The sequence below is a fragment of the Ranitomeya imitator genome, chromosome 6 (genome assembly GCF_032444005.1).
Source record: "Ranitomeya imitator isolate aRanImi1 chromosome 6, aRanImi1.pri, whole genome shotgun sequence".
Taxonomy (NCBI): domain Eukaryota; kingdom Metazoa; phylum Chordata; class Amphibia; order Anura; family Dendrobatidae; genus Ranitomeya; species Ranitomeya imitator.
Window position 1 is genome coordinate 154034611 of NC_091287.1, and position 26217 is coordinate 154060827.

Here is a 26217-nt window from a genome sequence, read left to right on the forward strand (position 1 = left end):
TATAAAATATCACTGCCTCTCCACGTATTTCCAGTATGACATGATGTCAGAGCTCCCAGGGTCGCTACTTCATCTGTGGATGCACGCACAGAGAAGAGGTAACGACAAGCATAGGGAGATGACCAAGAACTGTCCATAGAGTCCATACAAGGTCCAAAGCCAGTTGACACGAGAGTCACCACCTGGCTTATCTGACCATCTCCATGGAACCAGGCGACCAGCGGGTCCCAAACCTGGCTTTCTCCAAACATATCCATGGTTCAGAGATGGTCACTGGATCAGATCTGTGTCCTTCCAACCGGAGCCGAAAACCCCTAGGTTGTTTCCTATAGAATCATAGATCAGTGTCCCTCGTGATGGTGCCATGATGAATTTGCTGCAGTCCTTTCTCTTGTCTGTTGGGTGGTTTGCAGAATGCCTGGCTAGTAGCTCTGTGTTACTTCCATCTACCAGGATGTGATCTCTGAGTCTTTTTATACCCAAGGCATGTAAGCTATTTTTAGAATTGCCCAGGGTCTTTCAGTCCAACATCAAGACAAGGTAAACAATGGTGATGGGATTAAGTAGCACTATTAGCATATCAGCACACATCAATAAACAAAGCTTAACAAACCCTATGTACAGTCACTATTACAGACTTAAGGTACCTTCACATTAAGCGACGCTACAGCGATCTAGACAACGATCCCGATCGCTGCAGCATCGCTGTGTGGTCGCTGTAGAGCTGTCACACAGACAGCTCTCCAGCGACCAACTATGCGAAGTCCCCTGGTAACCAGGGTAAACATCGGGTTACTAAGCGCAGGGCCACGCTTAGTAACCCGATGTTTACCCTGGTTACCAGCGTAAAACGTAAAAAAAAAAAAACACTACATACTTACATTCCGGTGTCTGTCCCCCGGCGCTGTGCTTCTCTGCACTGACTGAGCGCCAGCCGGAAAGCACAGCGGTGACGTCACCGCTGTGCTCTGCTTTTCGGCCGGCGCTTACACAGTGCAGAGAAGCACAGCGTCGGGGGACAGACACCGGAATGTAAGTATGCAGTGTTTGTTTTTTTTTTACGTTTACGCTGGTAACCAGGGTAAACATCGGGTTACTAAGCGCGGCCCTGCGCTTAGTAACCCGATGTTTACCCTGGTTACCAGTGAAGACATCGCTGAATCGGCGTCACACACGCCGATTCAGCAATGTCTGCGGGAGTCCCGCGACTAAATAAAGTTCTGGACTTTCTGCTCCGACCAACGATGGCAAAGCAGGATCCTGATCGCTGCTGCATGTCAAACTCAACGATATCGCTAGCAAGGACGCTGCAACGTCACGGATTGCTAGCGATATCATTCAGTGTGAAGGTACCTTTAGGCTAGGTTCAGATTGCGTTAGGGCAATCCGTTTAGCGCTAAGCGCCAGCGGATTGCGCTAACGCAATGTCTTTTTCAGGGTCGCGTTTAATGTCCCCGCTCTCGCAGATGCCCGATCTGTGAGAGCGGGGAACGGACCTCGGGCGCGCCGCGGACACTGCAAGCAGCGTCCGAGGCGTGTCACAAAACACCAGCACATCGCTAGCGCGTGCCGAAAATGGCACGCGCTAGCGATGCGCGTTCCCATTGCTGCCAATGGACGCGCTAATGGACGCGTTGCATGGCGTTAATTTCGCCGTGCAACGCTGTTCGTTAGTGCGGTCCCATTAACGCAATCTGAACCTAGCCTTACACAGTATGTTAGATAGTATATCAGTTGGCAAGTCTGTCTTGACCCACCAGACATAAACACTTAAATTCACAAGCCAATATACAGATAAAAAGCCAGTACTTTTGGTTTTGCAAAAACATGGTTGTCTGGGAAATTAAGATACAATCTGGTTTCTTCACACCTATCTTTCTCTATTCTGGTTTATTCCCTTACCTCCACACCCCTGTGCATTCATCTATTATATGTGAGGGAATATTTTGTATGCCTGGAGTTTTCTGTTAACCCTTGTCTGTGTTGTATTGTTTGTTTGGTTGGTGTACTATGGTGCACAGTAGCGCCCCTCTTCCCTGGGTGGGGGAAGAGAACAGACAGAGGGCTAACTCAGGAGATAAGGCAAGGGTGGAGGTCCAGGTGTCTTCACCTTCTGAAGTATCCTGGGGAGTAGGGCAAGCTAGGGTGCCCTCTAGTGTTAGGGACAAGGAAGGAGCTAGCGATAGTTTGCAAATAAGAATAGGCAAAAAAATTGCTTCTAAATGTGCAAAGCTGGTAGAGACATACCCCAAAATGCTTGCAGCAATAATTGCAGCTAAAGGTGGTCCTACAAAGTATTGACTCAGGTGGGCTAAATACAAATGTATGTCAAAATTTTCAGATATATAATTTTTAAATATTTAGAAATCCATGTATCATTTACTTTTCACTTCCCAAATACTTGCTACATCGTGTTGATATATCACATAAAATCCCAATAAAATAAATGTAAGTTTATTGGTGTAACGTCATGTGGAAAAATGTGGAAAAGTTCACAGTGTATGACTACTGTTTCAAGTCACTGTATATAAACACATTATAATTTCAAAAGCGAAAATACACTAGTTTGACAATAAATGGGTTCACCCAACCAATAACCATGAGTGGAGACAACATTTTGGTGTTCTCATTCATATTCTCTGAAAAAAGGCCAAGAAAGCAAAAATTCTGCCGAGGCATGTAAACTTTTGAGCACAATTTTAGGTAATTTACTTACTCACTTTATTTTGCACTTCCCCCTATAGTAACTTAAGGCCCTCATACACATTAGGTGCTTGTTGGCTGCTTGTCATCTCACCAGACGCTCCCATTCACAGCCCACTCTCCAAAGACATACTGATAGGGAATTTAGATTGTGAACCCCAGTGGAGACAGTGATGATGTCTCTAAGGCGCTGTGAAATTAATGGCGCTATGTAAGCAAGTAAAATAAAAAAACAAAAAAAACAAATGTAACAACATACCGACATATGACAGCTATGTCATATGCTGACTTCCTGAGCCTGCATTTTTCCCAAAAGATGATGCTGTGATATTCAACCATCGTTTGAAATGCCAGCCAAGTGTCTGCTGAAGAACATCTTCTGGCCTGTGTTCATAGAAGACTGACTTTTTTTGCTATATACAGCAGCACTGTTGTAGTGTTGTATATACAACAAGTGATCAGACGATCACAAAAGTTCCCAAAGTGACTAACAAGTACAGTGAGTAGTAAGAAAATGAAAAATAAAAATAAAAGTTCAAATCACCCCCCTTTTGCACCATTAAAAATAGATTTAAATAAATGCACATGTGGTATTGTTTCATACTTAAAAGTCTGAACTATCAAAATATAAAATGAATTAAGTAATTAAATATAAAATTAATTATGGTAATAAATTAATTAAATGATGTAATGAGGAAAAAATCTAAATGCCAGAATTACCATTTTTCAAACGATCTGACACTCCCAAAAAAGGCAATAAGAGGCGATTAAAAGATTGTCTCTACCCCAAAATGGTATCAATAAAAATGTCAGTCCAGGATGCATAAAATAGCCTCATAGACCAAATATTAAAAATGTTACAGTTCTCAAAATATAGCAGTACAAGAAAAAAAAATGTATTTTTTTTTAAACATTTCCAATTTTTTCCCAACATTTAAATAAAAAAAAAAAAACTATAGATGTCTGGTATCTTCATAATCATACTGATATGGAGAATCATATTGGCAGGTCATTCTTACCAGTGAACATGGTAATAAACCCCAAAAAACAATTGTGGATTTGAACTTTTTTTTTTTCAATTTTGCTGCAGATTTTTTTTCCCCGCTTTCCAGTGCATTACATGATAAAATGAATGCTGTCATTCCAACGTACAACTCGTCCTGCAAAACACAAACCCTCGTTTGGCTATCTTGATAGAAAAATAAAAAAAAGGTATGGCTCTTGGAAGAAGAGGAAAAAAAGGAAACAGAAAAGGGGAAAATAGCCAGCCATGTCAGGAAGGGGTTAATATTGAGCTTGTTATGTTGGCAATCACTTTTGGATATTAGACAAAGCCCCTCAATTCCCATACACCTCATACAAAATCATGTCTTACATCATCAAGAGAGGACCCCCTTTTTTGCTTTAGAAGTGAATGTTGGTGACAAAAAGATCTTACTTTACAAAAATAAGAATAAATACTGAACATCAGAACATGGCCTAATAATCGTTTTCTTTATATTACTTGTACATGTGTCGTATAGTATCCAGCTTCTGAAAAAGGGGATTTTTTCCTTATATACTATATCTGTTAGCTTTTTTTTTTTTTTTTATCTATGCATACATTGCTCATATTAAAAAGACTGTTCTTCTAACTTCACATATTATTCAATAAATACTTTTGAAATTAAAATGATTACCTGGCTTCTCTACTTTTATAACTTCAGCTCCCAGATCCCCGAGGATCATTGTAGCAAAAGGCCCAGCCAACACTCTACGACAAGGGAGGAATACAATAAATAATCATGCCATTATATGGAATATCATGAAGTCTGAAGAGATACTTTAAGGGTATGTGCACATGTTGCGGATTCGTGTGCGGATTTTTTCGCGCAGATTCTGAAAAATCCACAGGTAAAACGCCCTGCGTTTTACCTACGGATTACCTGCGGATTTACCGCGGTTTTTGTGCGGATTTCACATGCGTTTTTCACACCTGCGGATTCCAATTATGGAACAGGTGTAAAACGCTGCGGAATCCACACAAAGAATTGAAATTCTGCTGAAAATAAACCGCAGCATTTCTGAGCAGTATTTTCCGCAGCATGTGCACTGTGGATTTGGTTTTCCATGGGTTTACATGGTACTGTACAACGCATGGAAAACTGCTGCGAATCTGCAGCGTCAAATCCGCTGCAGATCCGCAGCCAAATCCGCAACGTGCGCACATACCCTAAAAGATGATGACTTTTTATTTTACTTGTCGCCACACACCTTGTTAAATCCAGGATTTTCACTCCATCCAATGGACGTATAGTGCCAGAATCTGTTGCTTTAAAGAAAAGTCATGAATATTAAACTGCTCTTCAAAAACGCACCAAAAACACATCATGGAAACTTAGCATAAGGGGTCAGGGGAGCATGCATAACTTGACCCTAGAGCTGTAAACTGCACCAAAAGCATAAATTACCTCATACAATAGAGTGCTTGTCCACTGCTGTTTAAGGCCACGTGCACACGTTGAGTATTTGGTGAATTTTTTACCTCAGTATTTGTAGCCAAAACCAGGAGTGGGTAATAAATGCTGAAGTGGTGTCCTGTTTATATTATACTTTTCCTCAGATTGTTCCATTTCTGGTTTTGGCTTACTAATATTGTGGTAAAAAAAAACTCACCAAATAATCAACATGTGCACATGGCCTAAGAAAAAAAAAAAGGAAAAGTTAATTATCACTAGGACACATTTGGGCATATGTATAGTGTTAATCAGCATGCCATCCCTGGGATCGTGTCTGGGGTATGATGCAGCAAAGAGTGAGAAGTAGCAGGAACACCGTAAGCTACAGAGGAACATGACAGGATGTGAACCACTATAGGTACGTGAGGAAAAGTAATTGCAGGCTGTGCAAGGGCACTGATGTCGAAGCAGATCCCAAAAGAAATTTGAGGAAACTGTTTATTCTCTACTGAAAATTGTAATCCCGGTAAGTGTGAGTGTCTCAAAGAGGCCTTGTATAAATCGAGAAAACTGAAGAGAGAATATGTACCAGGGAAGAAATAATTCCAATTACTAAATAAAAATGATAAACCGCTGTACATATACTTCTTCACGATCATGTGGGCTCATGCTGAGCGCCGCCACAATCAAATGCAGGTGTCATTTCTATATCTTATCGCTGGCGTTTAATGCCTCTGATGCCTTTGTCAATAGTGACAGCTAAGCTACATCAATGGGCATCGCAGAGGGAGGGAGCTCCCTCTCTGCTCTCATCGGCACAATGTGATTTTGACCACGTTGTGCCTATGGTCACCATGGTGACCCCGAGCCGAAAGATGGTCACGAATGGTGGCCTGTAAGCTCTGCCTGCGATGCACAGATCTAATAACCTATGAGTATTGGATCAGCAATCAGGGCACGGTAAGTTGATGTCCGATCAAACAAATGTAATTTTTTTTTTTTTTTTATTTCAAAATAAAGAACCAAAAAAAAGAAAAAATATTATTCCAATAAATACATTTAAAAGTACAACGCTTTGGTATCGCCACATAAGGAACGACCCAACCTATAAAACTGTCCCACTAGTTAACCCCTTCAGTGAACACCGTAAAAAAAAAAGATGCAAAAAACAATGCTTTATCACCATACCACCAAACGAAAAGTGGAATAAAACACGATCAAAAAGACAAATGTAAATAAAAATGGTATCTCTGATAACATCAGCTTGTCTTGCAAAAACAAGCTGCCATATAGCTCTGTCCACAGAAAAGTAAAAACATTAGCTCTCACAATAAAGCAATGCAAATATAATTTTTTTTATAAAATCGCTTTTGTGTAAAAGCGCCAAAACATAAAAAAAAATATAAATGTGGTACTGCTGTAATCATACTGCCCCGAAGAATAAAGCTGCCTTATCAATTTTACCACACGTGGAAGGCATAAAAAAACCCAGAAAACAATTCTTGGTTTTGTTCATTCTGCCTCCCAAAAATTGTAATAGAAGGCGATCAAAAAATGTAATGTGCCCAAAAATGATACAAATAAAAATATCAACTTGTCCCGCAAAAAACAGGCCCACAGATGACTGTGAGCCGAAAAATGGAAACATTATAGCTATCTAAATATGGAAATGCAACAACTTGTTTTCCCAATAAAAAGCGTCTTTTTGGGCTTGTTTCTACTTGCGAGACACACGTCCGTGTCTCGCATGTGAAAACCAAGCTGTGGCGCCGGCACTCCAGAGCAGAGCCTGCAGCCGCATAGCAACACGTGGAGCCGCACGCTCCGCTCCGAAGTGCCAGCGCCAGAGCTTGGTTTTCACATGCGAGACACGGACGTGTGTCTCGCAAGTGGAAACAAGCCCTTAGTGTGTGACAGCAGCCAAACATAAAAACACAATATAAATCTGGTATCGCTGTAATTGCGTCAGCCCGAAAAATAAAGTCGTCTAATCACTTATACTGCACGGGGAACAGCGTAAAAAATAAATAAGGCCAATTCGTCACCTGCTGTTGATTTTTTCGTTCTGCCTTCCAAAAATCGCAATAAGGCTCAGCGCACATTTATCCTGCATTCTACGCTGAGAGCTTACACCGGGGTTTCCATGTAAATCTCTGAAATACGTGATTCATATGGAACCCCCCATGGAAGATTTCCTATAATGAGGCAGATGGACGCCGTCTGGCCTATGATGTGGTGGGGTCCGTCTTTTTATGTGTGAACATAAGCACGTTCCGCCACAATTTTGTGCCCTTCTGAAAAGAAGGACAACGCTGAATAGAGGCCAAATGGAGTATAGAGTAACTCTGCTGCCTCATTATAGTGAGTGGCTCCCTGGGAGCGTTCATCTAAATCATGTCACTTGCTGATTTAGATGGAAACCTCGATTTAAGTGCTCAGCCTACAGTGTCGTACAAATGTGTTCTCAAAACGTTATGTAAAAAGTTCCCAATAAAAGCTTCAACTCAATCCACAAAAAAAAGCAAGTCCCCACTCAGATGTAATTTGTCATCAGAAATATAGGGGTCTTCCACGCTATAGGTACAAAGGCTCTGGATAAGCACTATGGCTCCTTGCCCACCAGAAGAAATTCAGCAAACTCTGCCCTCCCCAATCCAAAAGCCTCCCTCCCTTCTGAGCACAGCACTGTGCTTAAACCACATTTAGCATCCACGTGTTTGGCATTTCTGCAGCAATGACAGCCCGGCCAGGTGCGTGTCTCCAGAAGCCTGAGCAGGGCACCACAACATAATGGTGATTACAACTTACTGGGCAATACAATGGCAGTTTGCTGTTTTCACTCAGCAACATCCACTATTGCTTGTTTCTGGAAAACACCCAGAGTCAAAATCTTCACTACATCTGTAGATAAATTTCCAAAGGGGTATAATTTCCAAAATGTAGTCACTTGAAGGGGGATTCTGCTCTTCTAGGACTTAGGGACTCTGTATATGGAGCCTGCAAACTATTCTAGGAAAATCTGCACTCCAAGAGGCAAATAGCGCTCCATCCCTCCCGAGTCTCGCCATGTGGCTAGTCAGTGCTGTACAACCACATAGGGGGTATTTGTACATTCAGAATAAATTGTGATACAAATTTTGGTGCCCCAATTCCCAGTGTGAAAATGTAAAATCTGAGGCTAAAACAAATTTTTGGTGGTAAAAAGTGGTAGTTATTTTAGTTTTTTCCTCCCTGCCCAATGGTATAAAATTCTGTGACACACCTGTGGTGTCAATATGATCTCTGCACCCCTAGATGAGTTCATTGAGAGGTGTAGTTTGTAAAATGTGGTCACTTATGAGGGTAGTCTGCTGTTCTGGCACCCCAGGGGCTCTACCAATGTGAAATGGCACCCTAAAACCAGTCCTGCAAAATCTGAACTTAAGTATGGCACTTCTTCCCTTTTGAGCTTTGCACTGTACCCCAAAAGTATGAAAGTCGCATGTGAGTGAAGTGTCCATGTGACGACTACTGGAACTTGCAGAGCTGAATCCTGACATTGCAGGCTTCTGAATTCTCTCAACGAATGCACTGCACACTTTTAGGATTCTCCCTTGCCGGTGGACGGTCATGTCAGCACAAGAATGCGATTTGTATACTTCTGACCACATTCCGACTAGATGTGCCCAGCCTAACTGAGTTCATTTTCATTGAGTGAGGCCACACACATGTCTAGTCATCACATGACCACATATATGTAAATCGCCAGCACGAGAATGACTGCAGACTCATTACAAACCTGGACATCTCCTTTAATGCTCCTAACATAAATAAAAACATGAGAATTAGTATCACAAATAACATTTACATCCAGGTACCTTATAGATGTCGTCGTCTCTGGAATCATTCTCCTTCTTTTCTTCATCTTGTCCAGACCCCATGATGAGTTTTCTCATCCACAGCTCATCTCTGCAGACTTCCATCTTCTCCGCTCTTTTGCAGAAAATCTCCACATGATACCCTTAAAGATAGAAGTGTTATTATAATACTCCTGAATAAAAAATGGCCCCTCACTATATTGTCTGCACAAAATATGACCCCCACACTGTCCCTCTTATGGTACATGCTCTTTACACTGACCTCTCATACTGTGTCCCCCCCGGAATCTCTCATCACACTCCCCCCTCCTTGGTATACTGTCCCCTCCTGGCTGTGTCCTTACACTGTCCCTCCATGCTACGCCCCCAATACTCAGTTTCTATTCTGTGCCCACTCACTTTTCTCCCCAATACTGTCTCCTCACACTATTCCCCTTCCTCCTCATACGGTCTCCTCTCACATCCCCCTGTTCACCATACTGTCTCCTCATATATTTACCCCCTCACTTTCTATACTGCCTGCTCACCTGACTCTCCATACTGTGTCTGCACACATCCCATCACTTTCACTCCCCGTACTCTGTCCACATACATTTTTCACATCGCTACTCACACTGTGTCCGCATACATTCCCCCGTTCGCTCCCCATACTGTCTACATCCATCCCCCATATTGTTTACTCATATATGCCCCCCATTCCCCCGTACTGTTTCCTCATACATGCCCCCCATTCCCCAGTACTTTCCTCATACATGCCCCACATTCCCCCATATTGTTTCCTAGTACATGCCCCCCATTCCACCATATTGTTTCCTCATGCATGCCCCCATTACCCCATACTGTTTCCCCATACATGCCCCCCCATTCACCCGTACTGTTTCCTCATATATGCCCCATCTCCCCCTTTGCTCTTCATTTTGTGTCTTCAAATCTCCCCCACACATTAAATCCCCCCATCCCCACTATATATCTCCCAACATACAATAAATAAAACCATCTCCACTCCAAATTTTCCCACACACTAAATCCCCAATCCCAACTCCACATCTCATCCCACACATTAAACACCCCCATCCCTACTCCAATTTTCCCCCCGCACAATAAATCTCCCATCCCCACTCCAATTCTCCCCACACACAATAAATCCCCCTATCCCCACTCCAATTATCCCCACACACAATAAATCCCCCTATCCCCACTCCAATTCTCCCCACACACAATAAATCCCCCATCCCCACTCCAATTCTCCCCACACACAATAAATCCCCCCATCCCCACTCCAATTCTCCCCACACACAATAAATCCCCCATCCCCACTCCAATTCTCCCCACACATAATAAATCCCCCCATCCCCACTCCAATTCTCCCCACACATAATAAATCCCCCGTCCCCACTTAAATGCATCCCAAACAGTAGTTTTGTCCTCATATGGAGTACCTGCATACTCATGAGAAATTCCACAACAAATTTTGTGGTCCATTTTTTCCTGTTAAAAAAATTGGGGCAGAAAGAATATTTTTTTGGGAAAAGTGTGATTTTTTATTTTCATGGCTCAACATTATAAACTTCTGTGAAGTTCAATGTGCTCATCACACATATATATAAGTTCCTGGTTCCAAAATGGGGTCACATATGGTGGGTTTTCACTGTTTAGGCACATCAGAGGTTCTTCAAATGTGACAGGGCATCCACTAATGATTCCAGAAAATGTTGCATTCAAAAAGTCAAAGGGTGCTCCTTCCCTTTGGAACCCTGCCTTGCACCCAAACCCGCGTCGGACTGGAGCACCTTGGGCCCACCAGAGAAAATCATTACTGGGGCCAACTATGTACCTACATAGTAATAAATATAAGACCACCAATTGTGCGGTAAAACATGCTAATATCAGGGTATAAGATAAGATAGTACATGTCTTAATGACATAGCGGAGGTTGGGGTAGCCTCCCTCATAGAATATTATGTAACCCCCACATAGAATATAATGCAGACCCACTCATAGGGTTTCATGCAGCCCCTCTCATAGGGTATAATGCAGCCCCCCTTATAGGGTATAATGCAGCCCCCATAGAATATAATGTAGCCCCCTAATATAGTATAAAGCAGCCCTCCATAGAGTATAATGCAGCCCCCTCATAGAGAATAATGCAGCCCCCTCAGAGTGTAATGCAGCCCCCATAGAATATAATGTATCCCCCCATAGAAAATGTAGCCCCCTCAAATAGTATAATGTAGCCCCCCCATAGAATATAATGCAGCCCCCTCATGGGGTATAATGCGTGCTTCCCTGAGACCCTCAGAACAACACGATGTGATTGCGTTGTTCCGAGCGTCTGCTCCTGTCTCCTCCCTGCAGGCCCCCGGATCCAAGATGGCCGCGGGGTCCTTCCAGGTCCTGCAGGGAGGTAGCTTATCAGTGCCTGCTGAGAGCAGGCACCGGCAAGACTCCAGCACTGCCTGTCAGATCACTGATCTGACACAGTGCTCTGCAAAGTGTCAGATCAGCGATCTGACTTTATACTGTGATGTCCCACCCTGGGACAATGTAAAAAAGTTTTTAAAAAAAATATTACACTGTGTAAAAATATTTTAAAAATATTCCTAAATAAAGAAAAAAAATTATTGTTCCAATAAATACATTTCTTTATGTAAATTAAAAGAAACAATAAAAGTACATATATTTAGTATCACCACGTACGTAATGACCCGACCTATAAAACTGTCCCACTAGTTAACCCCTTCAGTGAATACTGTAAAAAAACAAACAGAAAAACAAGGAAAAACAATGCTTTATCATCATATCGCAGAACATAAAGTGGAATAACACGCGATCAAAAAGACGGATATAAATAAACATGGTACCGGCGAAAATGTCATCTTGTTCCGCAAAAAACGAGCTGCCATACAGCATCATCAGTGAAAAAATAAAAATGTTATAGCCCTCAGAATAAAGCGATGCAAAAATAATTATTTTTTATATAAAATAGTTTTTATTGTATAAAAGCGCCAAAACATAAAAAAAGATATAAATGAGGTATCACTGTAATCGTACAAACCGAAGAATAAAACCACTTTACCAATTTTACCACACGTGGAACGGTATAAACGCCCCCCCCAAAAGAAATTAATGAATTGCTGGTTTTTGTTCATTCTGCCTAACAAAAATCGGAATAAAAAGCGAATAAAAAATGTCATGTGCCCGAAAATGGTACCAATAAAAACGTCAACTCGTCCCGCAAAAAACAAGAACCCACATGACTCTTTGGTACAAAATATGGAAGAATTATAGCTCTCAAAATATGGTGACGCAAAAAATATTTTTTGCAATAAATAGCGTCTTTTAGTGTGTCACAGTTGCCAAACATAAAAACCTGCTACAATTATAGTAAATCAAACCCCCCCTTTATCACCGCCTTAGTTAGGGAAAAATAATAAAATAAAAAAAATGTATTTATTTACATTTTCCCATTAGGGTTAGGGTTATGGTTGGGGCTAAAGTTAGGGTTAGGGTTGGGGCTAAAGTTAGGGTTTGGGCTAAAGTTGGGGTTAGGGTTTGGATTACGTTTACGGTTGGGTTAGGGGTGTGTCAGGATTAGGGTTATGGATAGGGTTGGGATTAGGGGTGTGTTTGGGTTAGAGGTGTGGTTAGGGTTTTGGTTGGGATTAGGGGTGTGTTGGGGTTAGGGGTGTGGATAGGGCTGGGATTAGGGTTAGTGGTGTGCTGGGGATAGGGTTGTAGATAGAATTGGGGGATTTCCACTGTTTAGGCACATCAGTGGCTCTGCAGATGCAACATGACGTCCGATCTCAATTCTGCGTTGAAAAAGTAAAATGGTGATCCTTCCCTTCCGACCTCTGTCGTGCGCCCAAACAGTGGTTTACCCCCACATATGGGTAATCAGCGTACTCAGGACAAATTGTACAACAACTTTTAAGGACCAATTTCTCCTGTTACGCTTGGGAAAATAAAAATGCAAGGGCTAAAAAAATCATTTTTGTGGGAAAAAAATGATTTTTTATTTTCATGGCTCTGCGTTATAAACTGTAGTGAAACACTTGAGGGGGTTCAAAGTTCTCACAATACATCTGGATAAATTAATTGGGGGGTCTAGTTTCCAATATGGGGTCACTTGTGGAGGGTTTCTACTGTTTAGGTACATCAGAGGCTCTGCAAACGCAACGTGACGCCTGCAGACCATTCCATCAAAGTCTGCATTCCAAAACGCCACTTCTTTCCTTCTGAGCCCCGACGTGTGTCCAAACAGTAGTTTTCTCCCACATATGGGGTATCAGCGTACTCAGGACAAATTGCACAACAACCTTTGGGGTCCAATTTCTCCATATACCCTTGGGAAAATACAAATTTGGGGGCTAAAAATCATTTTTGTGGAAAAAAATGATTTTTTCATTTTAACGGCTCTACATTATAAACTTTAGTGAAACAATTGGGGGTTCAAAGTGCACACACATCTAGATAAGTTCCTTAGGTGGTCTAGTTTCCAAAATGGGGTCACTTGTGGGGGTTTCCACTGTTTAGGCACATCAGGGGTTCTCCAAACGCAACGTGGCGTCTGATCTCAATTCCAGCAAATTCTGCATTGAAAAAGTCAAACGGTGCTCCTTCCTTCCGAGCTCTGCCATGCGCCCAAACAGTGGTTTACCCCCACTTAGTTTTTTTTACAAATAAACGCAAGTAATATCAAAGAAATTTTACCACTACCATGAAGTACAATATGTCACGAGAAAACAGTGTCAGAATCACTGGGATCCGTTGAAGTGTTCCAGATTTATAACCTCATAAAGGGACAGGGGTCAGAATTGTAAAAATTGGCCCGATCATTAACGTGCAAACCATCCTTGGGGGTAAAGGGGTTAAAAAGTGGGTGTAATCTGGGCATTGTTAGGTATCCAAATAAGGTTTAAGCTAGTTTTATGAATTGTGATTTCTTTAGGCCAGTGCCCTAAAAAGTGGCTTAAAGCGAACCCGTCAGCACATTTTGCTGATATAATATACGGCCACCGCCTTTCAGGGCTTATCTACAGCATTCTATAATGCTGTAGATAAGCCCCCGGTCTGACCTCCAAGTTATACTCACCCGGGTGGGTCGGCCTGTACGGTCCGGTCCGATGGGTGTCGCAGGTCCGGGTCTGGTGCCTCCCTTCTTTTTGCAATGCCGCCCTCCGGCTTGCTTCACTGGCTCCCCGGCATCAGTGCTTCTGTGCAGGTGTACTTATATGCCCTGTTGAGGGCAGAGATTATGTACTGCAGTGCGCAGGGCCTCTCTGACCTTTCCCAGCAGCTGCGCACTGCAGTACTTTACTCTGCCCTCAACAGGACAGAGAAGTACGCCTGCGTAGAAGCACAATGCCAGGGAGCGATGAAGCAACAGGAGGGCGGCACCGCAAGAAGATGGGAGGCGCCGGACCAAGACCAGTGACACCCATCGGACCGGACCGCACAGGACCATCCCCCGGGTGAGTATAATGTAACTTATTTTTCTTCACTTGGAGGTCAGGCCGGGGGCTTATACGCAGCATTATAGAATGCTGTAGATAAGCCCTTAAAATGCAGAGGCCGCATCTTATAGTGGTAAAATCTGCTGACAGGTTCCCTCAAACAACTATCTAAAGCCGAACTCAGACGTCCGTGAAGATGATGCACAACTGGTGTACGGACTGACTGTGGGTCTCCAGACCCAATTGCAACAGCCTCATATATGGCATTGAGGATGTAAAGTTCGGCTCAGAAGGCCTGCAGCCAGTCCGTACATGGCCGTCTGTGCTTATACCATGTTTCATGGACATCTGCATGAGGCCAGATATGTGTCAAATGTATCAAACATTGTGCAACACCATGAAAAAGAAAAAAATGAAAGGTCTTATTATTTATCATAGAAACTTTATTGACGACTTGTTTCCAGAGCATATAGCGCCCATCTTCAGGTGACAACAGGCAGTAAAGCACTCCGAAAACAGACTGTTAGTAAAACAGTTACAGAATAAGACCCGGTAATCAGTGTTTATGCCGTTCCTTTTTTACTCTGAGGATTCACTCACCCTGGCGAGTAGCCAGCGTATAACTCGGACAAGTGCTATCCGATGTTTTATTGGATATCGCTTGTTTCAATTTTATACTATGGGGCAGTGCTGACTAGCATATTTTCTCATGCTGAGTCGGCATGACAAAAAAATGACAGCATATATATCGAATGGCACGCACCCAAACAAGTCTATAGATGCATACAAAACATCAGACTGAACTTGGATGTCATCTGAGTGCAGTCCGATATACGCTGATCACAGTAAAATGACACTTGCCTCACGCTCGCAGCAGAGATTGAGCCGAGGGTCATTTGTATATAGCATCCAAGGGTCTCGCATGAGAGAATCATCAGATGCTACTTGCCAGTGTGAGCGAGCCCTTAAAGTTACACTATTGATAAACAGGAAGCATGGGAGTTTCCAACAGTTCTGTTGAAAACCCACATTGGACACTGGATACCATATGGCATTTGCTATTTTTTGCAATTCTGACCAGTGTCTCTTTATGAGGTAATAACTCAGGAACGCTTCAACGGATCCTTGCGGTTCAGAGATTACTTTTTCGTGACATATTGGGCGTCATGTTAGTGGTAAATTTAGGTCAATAATTTTTGCGTTTATTTGTGAAAAAAAACGGAAATTTGGCGAAAATTTTGAAAATTTCGCAATTTTCAAATTTTGAATTTTTATTCTGTTAAACCAGAAAGTTATGTGACACAAAATAGTTAATAAATAACATTTCCCACATGTCTACTTTACATCAGCACAATTTTGGAAACAAAATTTGTTTTGCTAGGAAGTTATAAGGGTTAAAATTTGACCAGCGATTTCTCATTTTTAGAACAAAATTTACAAAGCCAATTTTTTTTAGGGACCACTCCACATTTGAAGTCAGTTTGAGGGGTCTATATGGCTGAAAATACCCAAAAGTGACACCATTCTAAAAACTGCACCCCTCAAGGTGCTAAAATCCACATTCAAGAAGTTAATTAACCCTTCAAGTGCTTCACAGCAGCAGAAGCAACATGGAAGGAAAAAATGAACATTTAACTTTTTAGTCACAAAAATGATATTTTAGCAACAATTTTTTTATTTTCCCAAGGGTAAAAGGAGAACGTAGGACACGAAAGTTGTTGTTCAATTTGTCCTGAGTACGCTGATACCCCATATGTGGGGGGGGAACCACTGTTTGGCAAGGCTCAAAAGGGTAGGATCGCCATTTTATTTTTTAATGAAAAATTGGCTCCAATCTTTAGCGGACACCATGTCGCGTTTTGAGAGCCCCTGTGTGCCTAAACATTGGAGCTCCCCCAGAAGTGACCCCATTTTGGAAATTAGACCCCCCTAGGAACTTATCTAGATGCATATAGAGCACTTTGAACCCCCAGGTGCTTCACAAATTGATCCGTAAAAATGAAAAAGTACTTTTTTTTCACAAAAAAAATATTTTAGCCTCAATTTTTTCATTTTCACATAGGCGACAGGATAAAATGAATCCTAAAATTTGTTGGGCAATTTCTCCTGAGTATACCGAAACCTCAAATGTGGGGGTAAACTACTATTTGGGCGCACGGCAAGGCTTGGAAGGGAAGGAGCACCATTTGACTTTTTGAATTAAAAATTAGCTCCAATAGTTAGCGGACACCATGTCGCGTTTGGAGAGCCCCTGTGTGCCTAAACATTGGTGCTCCCCCACATGTGACCCCATTTTCAAAACTAGACCTCCCATGGAACTTATCTGGATGTATGGTGAGCACATTTTACCCCCAAGTGCTTCACAGAAGTTTATAACGCAGAGCCGTGAAAATAAAAAATCTTTCTTTTTCCTCAAAATTTTTTAGTCCGCATTTTTTTATTTTCTCAAGGGTAACAGAAGAAATTGGACCCCAAAAGTTGTTGTCCAGCTTGTCCCGAGTACGCTGGTACCCCATATGTGGGGGTAAACCACTATTTGGGCACACATCGGGGCTTGGAAGGGAAGTAGTGACATTTTGAAATGCAGACTTTGATGGAATGGTTTGCGGGCATCATGTTGTGTTTGCAGAGCCCCTGTGTGCCTAAACAGTAGAAACCCCCCACAAGTGATCCCATTTTGGAAACTAGACCGCCCAAGAAACTTATCGAGATGTGTCATGAGCACTTTGAACCCCCAAGTGCTTCACAGAAGTTTATAATGCAGAGCCGTGAAAATAAAAAATCATTTTTTCTCCCACAAAAAAAAATTTTTAGCCCCCAATTTTTTTATTTTTCCAAGGGTAACAGGAGAAATTAGACCCCCAAATTTGTTGTGCAATTTTTACTGAGTACGCTGATACCCCATATGTTTGGGTAAACCATCAGGGCTGTGGAGTCGGAGTCGTGGAGTCTGAGGTAGTTTTGGTTGGAGTCGGAGTCGGTAGAAATGTACCGACTCCAACTCCAGCTTTAAAAAAATGTATTAATATTTCATAATTGAACTTTCATATGAATTTTATAAATGTTACTCAAATATATATGTTCTATCAAACTATGAACAACAGTGATAAGCAGTTCTGCTGGAGATAGAGACATTTCTTACTTCTTGTGTGTCACTGTTCTCCACTGCCCTTATCTAATCTTATACTTGGTTAACCTCATGCTGCCCCAACCCCCCTACTTACAATGTATGAAACTGAAAGTGAAAATGTGTTGCAAATTCTTAGTAGTAAAGCTCCTCCTCTAGACTAGATGTTTGGTGTGCGTCTTCCAAGTATCTCACAGCTGCTATTCAGAAGAGGAAGACTGTAAGAAGTATTATCCTTTCAACAAACTTTGCATCAGTTAACTGTGAGTACATGACGAATAACAGAATTTAATTTCGAAAAATATTTGGATCACAAGGACCGTGCAAAGCGTTCCCGCATAGAAGAGTCATCCCCATCAAAGAACACAGCCAGTACATTTCAGCAGAATTTTTCATGTGCACTAAAAGAAATTGAGAAATGTGACCGTTCATCAAAAATAACAGCGCAACAAGCGATTCCTCTGTATCCTGACATTGTCAGAGATGTTGCCCAAGTGGTTACTGCCCAAGTTAGTGTAGAGAGGTTGTTCTCTGCTCTCAAAATAATTAGATCAGATTTGAGGGCATCCATGAAGGAGGATCTGACAGAGGCAATACTTTTTCTGAGGACAAATTTATAGATTTCTTCTTATTAACTGCATAACAGTGTTTATTGCATATTTACTTACAAGAGTTTAGAAAAGTTTAGAAAAGTTATTTGCTATATTCTAATTGTATTCTAATAAATATAGTTTTTGCTCTAAGTCAGCGGTTCTCAACCTGGGGGTCGCGACCCCGAGGGGGGTCGAACGACCAAAACACAGGGGTCGCCACCAGAGAGTCCTGTCCAGCCTCACTAGCCCTGTCCAGCCTCACTAGCGCTATTGCACACGGATCTACCGCTCGATCCGTTCCCCGCTCGTCTGCTCCTGTCTGACCAGCAGTTCTTGCTCTGCGCTCGTCTTCCTTCCCTGTCGCCTGGCAGCTGCCCCGGAAGTTGTCGCCGGGGCCGGTTCAGCTCCGGTAAAGTCGCCGCCGGACACCGCGGGCCCCGTAGCGGGCGGCAGGAAGACTCCACGGCTCAGCGTTGGTAGAGTAGCAGGGCGTGAATGAAGCTCCTGGAGGAGAAGCCCAGGAAGGTGAGCGGAGCACCCGGCAGCCAGGACATTAGTCTCTGTTTTGATGAACCCATTCGCTGTGTGTGACCGCTGAGCCGGCCCTCGGCGTGCGATCTGGGGGCGGTGGTGGTCGGCAGCTGTGTTGTTGTGTCTGGCAGTCCTGGATGGTGCGGAGCCATGATGTCTGCCCTTATACCGGGGGCTCCTAGCAGACAGCAACCTGTGGCCCTGAGCCCCTGTCCTCACATGACTCCGCGACACGGTCGCCCCCTCTACACATGGTCCAGGGTGGTACTGAAGGGGGTGAGGATGCTGCTGGCCCTCCTGGAGCATTGGGGTCAGTTGTGTGCTGTCCGGTGTCTGATGAGACGTTCTGCACCGTCCATCCGGCCCAAGCTGCCATTGCTCATACGTCCTATCAGGGGATATGGATGTTATAGGGGCGGCAGCGGTCAGGTTGGACCCCTCTCTAGCTGGTCACTTTTGCACCTTTGCTCCGTGCTAGCAGATGATCCCCGTGGGGGGAGAGACGTCTGTGGACACTTATTAGATGGGGGTCGTCTCCATGTTGTACGTGCCATCCCGACAATGCCGCTCACATGCTGTACCCAGGGGTCCCGACCGTCCCCCGCTGGCTCAGGCTCAGGCAGACCGCACTCATCTATGCAAAAATCTGCCCAAGACTCATCAGTGTTCTTCATCAGAGTTTGGGCTTTGTTCCCGCACGTTTTCTTGGATTAAAAAAATGGAGGTTTTTCATCCGAGCGCTGTTGGATCTTTTTTTTTTCACGGACCCATAGATTTGTATTGGAGAGTTTGATTTGAGAGTGGGAACATGTCGGTGACTCCGTGACCTGACCCGAGTATAAGCTGTGCCACATACAATGCTCTGCACCGTTGCCCCAGATAGATACTCCACATAAAGCTGTGCCATATATACAGTGCTCTGCACCGTTGCCCCATAGCTCTGCCATATAGTGCTCTGCACTGTTGCCCCATAGCTGTGCCATACAGTGCTCTGCACTGTTGCCCCATAGCTCTGCCATATAGTGCTCTGCACCATTGCCCCACAGCTGTGCCATATAGTGCTCTGCACCGTTGCCCCATAGCTCTGCCATATAGCGCTCTGCACCATTGCCCCATAGAATGCTCCACATAAATCTGTGCTGCTGCAATAAAAAAATAAAAAAACACATACTCACCTCTCTTGCTTGCAGCTCCTCGGCGCCATCTTCCCGGCGTCTCTCTGCACTGACTGATCAGGCAGAGGGCGGCGCGCACACTATATGCGTCATCGCGCCCTCTGACCTGCACAGTCAGCGCGGAGAGACGCCGGGAAGATGGAGCGGCGCCCGGCGTGTGGAACGAGGGAAGGTAAATATGACATACTTACCTGCTCCCGCCGTCCCGCTCCTTCCCCCGGACAGCTGATCTTCGGTGCCGCAGCCTCCTCGAGTATATACGGTAATTGTTTTTGTGATTATTTATTATGTTTGATTTGTAGCAATGAGAATACAATACATAATGCATATCAGATATTTACATTCCGAATCATAACTAATAAAATTACAGTTTTAAAGTAGCCACCAAAATTATTTTTTGGGTTGGGGGTCACCGCAACATGAGGAACTGTATTGCGGGGTCACGGCATTAGAAAGGTTGAGAACCACTGCTCTAAGTGGTCTGATTACTTATATGATGGTGAGAAACTGAATAAGCACGATGTTAATATTTGACAACAGTAAATTTATTGTTACGAATTGGCCATTTATGAAGGAGTCGGAGCCAGAACCTGATAAAATCCAGGAGTCCGGAGTCGGAGTCGCAACTGTGGCTTACCGACTCCACAGCCCTGCTAACCATAACCCTAACCACAAGCCTAACACTAACCCCAACACACCGCTAACCCTAATCTTATCCCTAATTCCAACCACAACCCTATCTCTAATTCCAACCCTAACCCTAAGGCTATGTAACCCTAGTTCTAAACCTAGTTCTAACCCTAACCCTAGTTCTAACCCTAACCCTAATGGAAAAATAAAAATATTTTCTTTATTTTATGATGTTCCCTACCTATGGGGGTGATAAGGGGGAGGCTATTTACTATTTTGTTTTTATTTTGATCACTGTGGTAGAACCACCATCGCAGTGATCAAAATGAATGAACGAATCTGCAGGCCGGCAGATTTGGCGGGCGCACTGCGCATGCGCCCACCATTTTGGAAGATGGCGGCGCCCATCCTACATGCCAGATGGACACCGGGACTCCGGAGGTACGGGGGGGTGGGTTCAGACAGTGGGGGGGGGGCACCGGACAGGACGGAGGAGAGAGGAGGGCATGGAGAACAGGACGGAGGGGTAGGAAACACTGACGGTGGCTGCAGATCGCTGCTGTCAGTCGGTGGGGGGGGGGTCAGATCGGGGTCTCCAGCCATGGCCGATGATATTGCAGCATCGGCCATGGCTGGATTGTAATATTTCACCAAGTTTCATTGGTGAAATATTACAAATTGCTCTGATTGGCTGTTTCACTTTCAACAGCCAATCAGAGCGATCGTAGCCACGTGGGGACAAAGCCACCCCCCCGTGCTGAAGTATCACTCCTCCCTATCCCTGCAGATAGGGTGAAATTGGAGTTAACCCTTTCTCCCGATCTGCAGGGACGCGATCCCTCCATGAAGCCAGATATGCATCATAGGTCGGATTGGCACCGACTTTCATGACCCCTACGTGGCGTCACAGGTCAGGAAGGGGTTAAATATGTTTTAAGTGCTTTTTAAAAAAAATAAATATATATCGAGAGAAAACATAGAAAAAGAAACACAGCATGACCTGCTTTACTGTATGCCCCTGTATTGGAAAGCGTAAAATAGACTAGGCCTTTACATACAGAGAGAGAAAAAATTCCAACCTATAGCAGCCCGGGTTATGACAAAATGGCATTCTTTTGGCATATGTTGGAGGGATGGGCACATATGTGTATGGTCAGAATATGGACATTGAGCATTTCCGGTGCATGCGCTTAACAAAGTTAGCACTCCCGGCACAATGATGTACTGTCACGTCTTCGCCATCTGAAGTATCCCGGGGAACAGGGCGAGCTAGGGCGCCACCTAGTGTTAGGGCCAGGAAAGGAACCACTGGTCCCAGGTCACTCGAGAGCAGTGGCGTGCATGTACTATTATGTCATTTCAGGGAACTTGTTACCTTGCCATCTATGGCATAACAGTAGGATGTCATGGTGATCATGCTGGCACAGGAGCTGAACCTGTGCATTTACTGGGGGAACCTGGCTATAACTGGGAAGGGGTTTCAATGAGCCTCAATGGTTTGCTAGTGGCAACTGGAGGCGTTTCCATGTCTGCTATGTACGGAACATCATTACATACGTACTGCAGTGATTTACGCAAGGGTACATTTACACTGGCCATAAAAGATCGAGAGCTCCTAGGAATGCTTGTATACCAATTTTCCGGATGTCTTAATAGGCTGCCAATCACACAACGCTCATTTGTTGGGTGAAATAATTTTTAGACTAAGTTCACACAAGCATATTTCACGGTCCATACATATGAACCACAATGCCCAGACTTGACTACAGGTCTACTGACTACCAGTACCCTAACCTCAATTTCCAGCCTCTTAGGCCGGTTTCACACGTCCAGATAATTCCAGTAGCGGAACAAATCGGTACCGGAATTATCCGTGTCCGTGTGCCCCTACGTTTCTGTGGCACATCAGTGTGGCACACGTGCGCCGCCCGTGTGCCCACTGGGTACCACACGCACCGTGCTGGGTACCACACGTACCAGCATCTGGTGCTGAAGCCGCGATTAATATCTTCCCTGCAGCAGCGTTTGCTGCAGAGAAGATATGAATAATAGTGTTTAAAATAAAGATCTATGTGCCAAAACGCCCTCCCACCCCCTGTGCGCCCCCCCCCACTGTTCTGAAAATACTCACCCGACTCCATCGTTGGCTGTCACTGCTTCCTGTTCTGGCCGCATCTTCTCCTGTATGCAGTCACGTGGGGCCGCCGATTACAGTAATGAATATGCGGCTCCACCCCTACGGCTGTTTGCTAGAATGGAAGCCTATGGGAGCCGGAAAATGCCGGATCCGGAAAAAGGCGGATCCGGCAGCCTGATCCGTTTTTTTAAACTGAGCATGCTCCAATTTTTTTTTTTATCCAATAATCTAGATATGCTAGCCGGATCCGTAAAAAAAACGGATCCGTCGCATCAGTTTTTCACAATCTGCGCCGGATCCAGTTTTTCGAACATTCGCCGGATTTAGCCTGACACTGAAAACCTGATGTGTGAAAGTAGCCTAAGCAGGCTATTAACTGACAGCCTACAGGTAGCCGACTGACAGTCATTTAGTAGCCGAGGATAAAAGGCTTCCAGCCCTGTACGACTAATAAATATACTAAAAAATATTTTTCAGAGTGAAAAAAAAGGGTAATAAAGCACAAAAATCTGCATTATTTTAATAAAAGAGGTTTTATTATGTTTAATATAGGGGAAAAAAGAGAAAAACAATTATTTATCCCTAAAGGTGAATGATGGAAAAACAAAATAAAAACACAATAAAAAGTGATCATAAAGTAAACAAAGAAAGTACTAATAAATATAAAATCCCGCAAAACATAAGCTCTCACACATTGTGCTTACAAGTAATGACAACTTGAGATGGGCGTACCTGAACAGTAGAGTTCGGGGTCCGTACCGAACACCTTGTGTTCGTGCATGACGAGAGAAACACTGGTGGCTCTGATCGGCAGTAAGATTATTTATGCCGGTCAGAAAGCTGCCGTTTATAGCGGTCACAGGCATCAGCTGATGCGAGTACTACTCCCATCAGCTTACACCTCTTGCCGCTAGAACAGCGAGAGCAGGTGGCGGCTGATGGGGAGTAGTAATGGATAGGCATCGAATAGACGCTTTTCCATTACTAATCTGCGGGCTTGAAGTCAGCAGGCATAAAACAGCTGACATCACCTCCACAACCATTAAAGTACTTACACCGCACCGTGGGAAGTGGGCAAAGCACCACAATTGGTGCATCCAATAGTTGGACCTTTTCTGGGTGCTTGCGGCCTACTATTTTTAGGCTGGAGGATCAATATCCATGGCCCCTTACCAGCCTGAGAATACCAGCCCCAGGTGTCTGCTTTAGATTGGCTGCTTGTCAAAAACGGTTGGAGGCCACGCATTTTTTTTAAATAATTTAAATTTTTAAAAACGGCGTGGGGACCCCTCTATTCTTGATAGCCAACCATGATAAAGCTGACAGCTGAGGGTTGCAGCCTGCAGCTGTCAGTTTTGCCATCGATGGTTATCAAAAATAGAACAGACCCACGTCATTTTTTTTTATTTATTCATTGCGCAGGTGCTGGCTGATGAATACTTCCATCAGCGGCGCCTGGTCTCCCTGTTATCAGCAACAGCAGGTGTACGCTGATAGGAGTTGTACTCATCAGCCGCAGCTCTGACCGGCGGTAATAATCTTACCAACAATCAGAGCCTGTGTTTGCCACGCTGTCATGCAGTTGACAGTGTGACAAACAATGGATATTTGGGACACCATTCATCTGAATGAGGACCGGATATCGTACTGGTACCCAAACCAAACTTTTTTTTAGATGTTCGGCTGAACCTGCCAGACCTGAAAATCCAGGGGTACGCCCATCACTAATGACAACACACCAAACTAAAAATATATTTTTTATTTTTTTAAGTGATTTCATGGTGCAAAAGTAGTAAAACATAAAATACTATATAAACTTGCTACTGCCATAAAGAAAAAATGCATGTAAAATTTATACTGCGCACTGAATGCTGTGAGAATAAAAAGAAAAAAGAAAATTGCTACTGCTGTTTGTTTGTTTATCCTGCTTCCTAAAAAGTGAAATAAACATTGTGCATGCAAAAATAACAGCGTGTCCAGCAAAACCAAACATTGTAGCTTTTAGAATACAGTGATACAAAAGAACAAATGTTTAATGTTAAAAAGTAGTAAAGTGTTTGGTGTCACTGTATTCACACTGATGACAAGAATATAATTAACAGCAAATTAAATGGAGCGAAATTTTAATTGTAAAAGACCAAGAGTAGAATTGCTGTTTTTTTTTACCATCCCGTTATCACCATAAATGCTAAAAAGATTGGAAGCTATACCTATACCATCCCTATACGCGAGATCGCATATGACTCTGGATGGGACCCCCATTGGTCCCAAGAACCAGGCCGCATCTGAACAGAGTGGTGGTCAAACATGCGCTCATCGGCTCCATTCATTCTTAATGGGACGTCAGCAGTGAGCGCTCGGCTCGTCTTCCCCACTCCCATGTGAATGAATAGAGCCACAATGCGCATGATCCTCCACGCGCGCCCTGGTTTTCCGGATTGGTGATAGTCCCAGAGGATTGGACACAATTACAAGTCTTGGAAATACTCGTTTAATAAGGCGATGTGCCCACGATCAGGCATAGCAGCGTTCTGGACGCAGTGTATTTTCGCTGAGTTCTAATACCGCACTGGTGTTTAGGTACATGCGGATTTACCGCGGGGGAGTTTACGCAGCGTTCAATAGTAGCACAGTGGGCAATGGGTTTCTATAAATCCCATCCACTGTGCTTGTACTGCACAACAAAGCAAAAATACGCTGTGTCCAAAAAGCCACTACTCCTGAGCGTGGGCGCGCAGCCTAAAAGTTAATTAACATGTCCCCAAAGTGGTGCCAATTAAGAAAAACCTCATGTAACATCAGTACAGAGAAAAAAAAGTTACAGATTTAGGAATGCAGTGCTGAATGGGTTAAAAATCGCTGTGTGACCTGAGCCCGAGCGGCTTATAGAGTCATGTGCAGAACACTGGTACTAGGAGACATCGCACCGCACGGCACAGGTACCTGGCTGGCAGTGCCCCCTCAGCTGGGTGCACACAGGGTGCTGGGTGTAGAGGGAGGCTCCACGCTGCGCCCTCGCCACCATGTTGCTCCTCCTCACGGCCTCCGAAACGCGCAGTGCTGGGTGCATGGCCAGGTGCTATGGTGGGTCAGTGCCGGAGTGGATCAGCCTGACGGTGTGAGGACACGAGAGCCCCGCACCCGGGAGTGCCACTGCCGTGGGAGGGCACTGAGGAGGAGGAGGGGAGCGGGAAGCCTGTGCCGGCCAGTGACAGGTCTGCATGTAGCTGCACCGCCATAGGGGTCACTGTGGTAGAACGTTGGCCCTCACCAGGCAGGGGCTGTGCGGTAGAACGTTGGCCCTCACCAGGCAGGGGCTGTGCGGTAGAACGTTGGCCCTCACCAGGCAGGGGATCTGCGGTAGAACGTTGGCCCTCACCAGGCAGGGGCTGTGCGGTAGAACGTTGGCCCTCACCAGGCAGGGGATCTGCGGTAGAACGTTGGCCCTCACCAGGCAGGGGCTGTGCGGTAGAACGTTGGGCCTCACCAGGCAGGGGCTGTGCGGTAGAACGTTGGTCCTCACCAGGCAGGGGCTGTGCGGTAGAACGTTGGCCCTCACCAGGCAGGGGA

General features: G+C 44.3%; 1 protein-coding gene across 1 annotated transcript in view; it reads right to left on the reverse strand.

Moving 5' to 3' along the window:
- SUGCT (succinyl-CoA:glutarate-CoA transferase) overlaps positions 1–25802 on the reverse strand; it is a 1605135-nt gene extending 1579333 nt beyond the window's left edge. Inside the window, exons 1-3 of the mRNA XM_069730210.1 lie at positions 25591–25802; positions 4957–5014; positions 4383–4456 (exon numbers count right to left, since the gene is read on the reverse strand). Coding sequence (XP_069586311.1) covers positions 4383–4456; positions 4957–5014; positions 25591–25717 — 259 coding nt within the window. The 5' untranslated portion in view covers positions 25718–25802. The remainder of the gene's footprint in view (positions 1–4382; positions 4457–4956; positions 5015–25590) is intronic.
- Between the last annotated feature and the right edge of the window lie 415 nt (positions 25803–26217).